Source organism: Acyrthosiphon pisum, chromosome A1 (genome assembly GCF_005508785.2).
Source record: "Acyrthosiphon pisum isolate AL4f chromosome A1, pea_aphid_22Mar2018_4r6ur, whole genome shotgun sequence".
Classification (NCBI taxonomy): Eukaryota; Metazoa; Arthropoda; class Insecta; order Hemiptera; family Aphididae; genus Acyrthosiphon; species Acyrthosiphon pisum.
The window spans coordinates 40,547,104-40,553,727 of record NC_042494.1 but is presented as its reverse complement, the minus strand read 5'-3'; the positions used below and the strand labels follow the sequence as shown (position 1 = coordinate 40,553,727).

Below are 6,624 nucleotides of genomic sequence, written 5' to 3'. Positions count from 1 at the left end.
CAACCGTCATCGAAAACTAAGCTTCCGACGCAGGAGTGACAAAAATGTAATTTGTTCACCCAAACTTTTTAAAATTCTAACCATTTTGAATAATTGTTATTGAATTCAAATTTTGAAATGTATCAGATTCTGCAGTAGTGAGCTATAACGAAGTACTTACATTCGAAACCTACTGTAAAGCAGTACGAGTTATCTGATTTTTACAATTGGTTTTTACACGGATAACCGTGGTTTTATATTATAATGTAACGGCTGCGGTATCGTTTATATTATTAATTATTAAAATTATTCTGTGCATTCATCTAATTTAATAACACAGAACAATGGCCCGATTTATAGGTAATTAAAAAAATATATATATTTATTTAGATATACATATTATATTCCTTAACACTAAAATAACAGGGGTACAATAATAACTATTATACAATTATTATATAGCTACAAGTCATAATCATAATAATTTATGTCTTATTAATAACAATTTAAAGTATTATATTATCAACTTGAATTAATTTATAAATAACACGTTAAGTTACCACCATTTATTTATAAATTAAAACGAGTTAGATAATTAATAACATGGATTTGGGAAAGGAAGGGGGAAAATTATTAAACTAAAATTAAAAAGAATTTTTTTTATCACAATCATTTTAAAAAAAAAAACAAAACAAAACAATAACATATAGAAATTAATGAAAATGTTTCGTTTTGACTCAGGGAACGCCAATACAAAACATTTCCACCTCTTTCTTATGTTGACGTTAGTTTGACAATAAAAATAGGTAATAATAAAGGGTAATAGGTAATAATAAAAATAGGTAATAACAATATCAATAATAATAATAATAATAATAATAAAAATAATAATACAAATAATAATGAAGCGTGCCCATTATTTGAATAACGTTCTCGCGTAATACCAAATGCGGAAAAAGTATTCGCTCCTCTTCAATAACGCAGCGTTCGAATAAGATGATATGTCTGCGTCCATGTTGTTGTCTCTGAGCCATGACGTAGTGGTTTCTGATGTTTGCGTCAGAGACGGTTTGGACTCCATTACCGATTCTTCAACGTCCGACTCGTAATACTCTGAGAAAATAACGTATCAAATATCATTCGGTGGAATGGAATAATATACCTTATATCTTACCCTACTTATATTTAATATCGAACCCCGAATTTCCTATTTTGGACGTTTATAGCGTAAATAAAATTACGCCCATATAAAAATTAATATTTTATGATTACTCGACAGTCAGAAATGTTATTATCGCAGACACTCGCTCTAAAATGTCGTAAAACTCCAGAAGAAACACGATAAAACGACACTTGTGCATGTTGGTTTTCCATAGGCACCTATAGGTATATGTATAATACATAGTCCGTAACTCATATCCTATATACATATTGTTGGAACTTCGAGCGAGGAGAGAAAATTAAAATTATGTAGTATCTAAATAGTTGCTTAATATTTTTGAGGCGTGTATAATCATAATCAATAAACACTTATGAATATCACAGCATATGCATAATCCACAGGCAATAGGTATAATATTCAATATCAATATTACAGTCGCTCACCTGTCGGTTTTTGTACGGTGTACGGTTCTTCAGTTTCCAGTGGTTCGCTGACACCCACTTCGTTTTTGGCCAGTATCCTAATTTGGTACCTATGGTTCTCCTGAAATAAAAAAAAAACACAATGCTCGTAGTTTAGTATAATCGTCAAGACACATACTATAAGTCACAGCGTACAATAAATCGATACCACCTCAGGCGTAAGATGAGGGATGGGAAGTGATGTAATATACTGTCTTCGTATAACAAGAATAAAGATGATATTTACTAGTAGTTCAATTAAAATCAGTAAAGTAAAATAGTAAAACGATTAAATATATTATAATATACAAGGTGATCCACAATACTCATAAAATCGAAAAATGTTAACTTTTTTAAAATACTCGTACATCAAATTCTGAAAAAACGAAATTATAACCAGTGTTGGGAATAGATAACTAATAATTTATCTAGATAAAGATAAAGATGACTGTAATAATTTTTATCTAGATACAGATAAAGATAATTATACAAAATGTTATCTAGATAAAGATAAAAATTAGTACATTTTTATCTAGATAAATATGAGATAATTTCATGTTTAATTTTGAAAGTATTCAGTATACCTACTTGAGTCTACAGGTAAAAAAAATACATCATTTAAAATTTTTTAAAGCAGAGGACAGAGGTCGTACAGATCGGTTAAGCGATAACTGAAATACCGGGAATTCTAATAGGGTTTTATAAATATTAAATTGTTATAAATTACAATTATTATAATATTATTATGCTTGTGTGTCCAATATCCATGAATGTTATTTTATTTTTGTCGGCATAAAACAATAATTATTTTCCATAATTTTTACACAATTCTATGAAACGGGTATCAGCTAATGAGACCATCATCATTCAGTGGATGGCCGGCGGATAGCAGGGATAGATGTTTTTGCTTTTGCTGTTATTAGTTGTTCTTACAATCTTACCTACTAACATGCCCATTACATATTTCTATTTTTGGGTTTTATCATTGTTTACGATGTAAAACTCCAGACTAACAATGAATATTAATAAATATTAAAATCATGGTATTATAATGCATATAACTAAACGTGTTTTCTATGTAATAGATGAAAAATTTTAAATTTTCAAATTTTTTTTAGTTCATTTAAATAAATTATCTAGATAAGTACTCATAGATAACTAGAATTTTATCTAGATGAAGATAAAGATAACTGAGTAGAAAATTATCTAGATAAATTTATCTAGATATTTTCCAACACTGCTTATAACCTTTTCGAAATAATCAGTGTATAGACACTTAATAGACCATCTTGTATATAATAAAAATATGTATATATACATGTATTGTATATATTGGGCATATTATAATAAAATAATATATTATATTCATGTCGTGAGTTATTTAAAAAAATTAATGAAGTCGTGTTTATATTTTTATAATTTATAAATTGATAATAGGAAGTTTTCCGAAAAAAATAAATTTATACCTGCAAGTCTTTGATGTTGAACTTTTGCACGTCTGCTTCTACCCGGCCGACTTCCATCCACATAGTTTTCTTCTCATCCCGAATTGCTATGTTGTAACCCAATAGCGGAGCACCGCCGTCCGTTTCAGGTACGCCCCATTCCACGATCACTGCGTTGGTACTCAGGTTCCGAACTTCCAGCGGAGCGGTTGGCGGCGAGGGTACGGCTATAAATCGAGAAATGGGAGATGATGACGGCTATGATTAATATCGATATTAACATTAACGATTATAATATGTGGGCACAAAATTGCCCCTTATTAATACTGTTATAGATCTCGTTGAACGGATTTACAATCCTGTTACATTTGATATTTCAATATATTTCTTATGAGCGCGGAAAAATACAAAACCCCCACGGCCCCACCGTAGGTATACTTACTGGCATGGGTTAACAGACTGACTAATTTAGTTTCGACCGGTTGACTAAGGCCGATACAATTTTCCGCATAGATCTTGAAGAAATATTCCGATTTTTCTTTCAAGTTTTCTACGCAATATTTCATTACGGTCGGTTCTAGCGTGGCTACTTTGAACCACTTGTTTGTCGTGTTCAGCTGCTTTTCAATTACATAACCTGCGGAGCATACATTTTGTTTGTCATCGTTTGTGAGAAATAGTTTAAAATTATTGTACCGAAGATGGAGACAAAAAACAGTCAAGGGTAAAGAACAATATAATGATGCGATCAACAATATTTTTGATGTTGGTAAGACTATACGGCACGGCGGCACGTTTATGATATCGTAAATATTATGAAAGTGATAAACAATGATGTAGTATTGCATAATATTATGTAGGTGCATTATTACGCTGCACAGTGCACAGCGTACCAATGATAATAAGGCATCAATTGTGTTAATTTAAATGTTATCCTTTTGAACATGTTTGTAATCCGTACCTGTGATATCAGATCCACCATTACTTTCTGGTGGGCCCCAATGCAAGGTAACGCTTTTGCTGGTAATGTCACTAACAGTGAATTCGGTGGGCGGCGACGGTGAAGCTAAAAATCATTATACAATTCAAAATTAATTTTCTGATAGGTATATAAAGGTATTTTTATCACTCAAAGATTGAAAAGGTAACGTCATGTAGGTACCTAATGAATTTATGTATAAAATATAATGTTTATAAAATAGATCGTATGTAACCACATGGATATGAGCAGTATATATTAAACATCAAATTTATTATGTGTATAATGTTATGTTATTTGAAAGTACACCATACACTCATACAGGGTGTCTAAAATGAGTTTTGAAATGTTATATTTGTATAATTTTCAATATCTTTTTGAACTTTGTAGACACTTCGTACAACGGAACATTGAGAGGTTTCTTTAACTGATGTTGTTAATAAACCTCACAATTGCAAATAATATATATATATTAATTTGAATAAAATACAATTTATATGGGTTCATATCGGTTTAGTAATATGGTTTTCACTACCAACAAGCAAACTAATCAAGTAGAAATATTCAAACAAGCTTAAATTTAGCAGATTAGTACCTACTTTCATTACAGTCTATAGTCGTTAATACCGATCAACATTGATATATTTAAGATTACTCATCTAAGATAACACACTTATTCAAAACAACAAACAATTATTTTTTAAGGTCTAAATATTTTAAATGCTATGGTAATCCATATTTATTTATGCAACTAAATAAATTAAAAAATTATTTGCCAAATTATTATATAGAATTTTCATTATTTACATTCGTATGATTTATGTTCGATGCTATAAAATTATAAATAATAAATGAACTAGGTTACTATATTCTAAGATTAAATAATTACGTTTTTAGACAATAATGAAATTATCGAGTAAATAATATGTGATTTGTTAGAAATATATATTTTTTTTTTTTTGACAGTGATTTCTTATATCTCAACATAAATTAAAACAAAATCTATATATATTATATATAAAAATGAATGTATGTGTGTCAGTGTGTGTGTCCATGTTACCATGGCAACCATTTATATATTATTTAGAGATTTCCGTCCATGTGTGTCTCCGTATTACCATGGTAGGCAACCAATTATATATTATTTTGAAATTTCCGATAAAATGTTTTGTATATAAATGGTTGCCATGGTGATATGTAGAATTATTATTCATATAGAATTGGCAATTTTAATGGGCAACGAAGTGAACGGGATCAGATATTTATATATATGTAGATAGATTATACCTCTGAGCAGAAGATAGGCTAATTTAAAAAGGGAGAGAACCAACCCCGGAAGGTGCTCAAACAGGAATTTTGAGATTTCCGATGGAAATTTTTGTTTTTAAATGGTTGCCATGGGTTTTGAAGCTATTATAATAATAATTATTGGTTGCCGGGAAACGAAGTGCACGGGATCAGCTAGTATTAAATATTAACTAAAATAATACAATTAAAATTGATTACCTACCTAGGTAAATTATTAAAACTAAAAATAAAAAGTAAAAATGTAATTGTATGTGTAAGATTCTATGAAATATTTGTCCAAGTTAAAAAAAAATAAACTAGAAAATAATCATTAATGCGTTGGGTCAAAATGGTTTCTATTATGGACATTGCCACGAAATAATACGTTAAACTTTGGTTGACAGGACTTAAAAATAGCGGCCAAAGCGGAAAAATAATTACTTACCGGAAACTTTTGGTCTGGTCGGGAATATTCCCATAAGTACGTATAGTGTTTCATCGGATATTCCATTTCTAAAGTCTATATAAGCAGATTAATAAAAGCAAAAAAGCATGTCTACACTGCTGTAAAGCGGTACTAATACAGACAGTAAGTCTTTTACGAAATTAATTTTTTTCTTACTTATGCGTTTGCCCGCCACAATCGGTTCGTCTGGTTGATATGGTTTTCCGTAGCCCACATGATTCCTAGCCGTAATCCTGATGTCGTAGGACGACCCCTTTTTCAAGTCTAATAGCTTTATGTGTAAGTCTTTCGTGGAACCAATCTGAATATCGGAAATCCATGATCGATTACATATATTTTACGTTACAATTTGTTCATAATTTATTTAACATACCTTTCTCCAAGCTTTTTTGTCTACCTCCTTGATTTCTACGCAATAGTCTTCGATCGCTATTCCACCATTATCCAAAGGTGGTAACCAAGCGATTGTTGATGACGTATCCGTCACACCCGTGATCTGCAAAGGACCTTGTGGTGCTGACGGTTTATCTGCGGCGTTTATAAAAAAATATTAATCATCTCGTCATTAGTTTTTATATATTATTATCACATCGTTTTTAAGCATAATTGTTTTTAAAAGTTAAAAAAAATGTATATTTTTATTGCTTTCCCTTGTAAAATAAACATACATGTCTCTTTTCATAATATTATCTATCATTTGCATTTTATGTTTTTGGGTTGATTTAAATGTGAATATGACTGACTAGTATCACAGTTATGTTCACTGTCATGTAATGAACGAAAAACTTATTTATTTCGAGTCGATGTACTTACGGTATCGACATTTGACGGTGACAGGTTCGCTG

General features: G+C 30.3%; 2 protein-coding genes across 2 annotated transcripts in view; both read right to left on the bottom strand.

The window, feature by feature from the left end:
• Positions 1–646: 646 nt before the first annotated feature.
• The window catches only part of LOC100160310 (titin), a 159,967-nt gene continuing 153,989 nt past the window's right edge, over positions 647–6,624 (bottom strand). Inside the window, exon 110 of the mRNA XM_029487035.1 lies at positions 647–861. The gene's annotated coding sequence lies outside the window, so the exon portion shown is untranslated. The remainder of the gene's footprint in view (positions 862–6,624) is intronic.
• LOC115033522 (titin-like) overlaps positions 647–6,624 on the bottom strand; it is a 6,530-nt gene continuing 552 nt past the window's right edge. The window contains exons 3-11 of the mRNA XM_029486225.1: positions 6,593–6,621; positions 6,153–6,307; positions 5,936–6,080; positions 5,759–5,833; positions 4,009–4,113; positions 3,490–3,684; positions 3,069–3,274; positions 1,585–1,684; positions 647–1,092 (exon numbers count right to left, since the gene is read on the bottom strand). Coding sequence (XP_029342085.1) covers positions 896–1,092; positions 1,585–1,684; positions 3,069–3,274; positions 3,490–3,684; positions 4,009–4,113; positions 5,759–5,833; positions 5,936–6,080; positions 6,153–6,307; positions 6,593–6,621 — 1,207 coding nt within the window. The 3' untranslated portion in view covers positions 647–895. The remainder of the gene's footprint in view (positions 1,093–1,584; positions 1,685–3,068; positions 3,275–3,489; positions 3,685–4,008; positions 4,114–5,758; positions 5,834–5,935; positions 6,081–6,152; positions 6,308–6,592; positions 6,622–6,624) is intronic.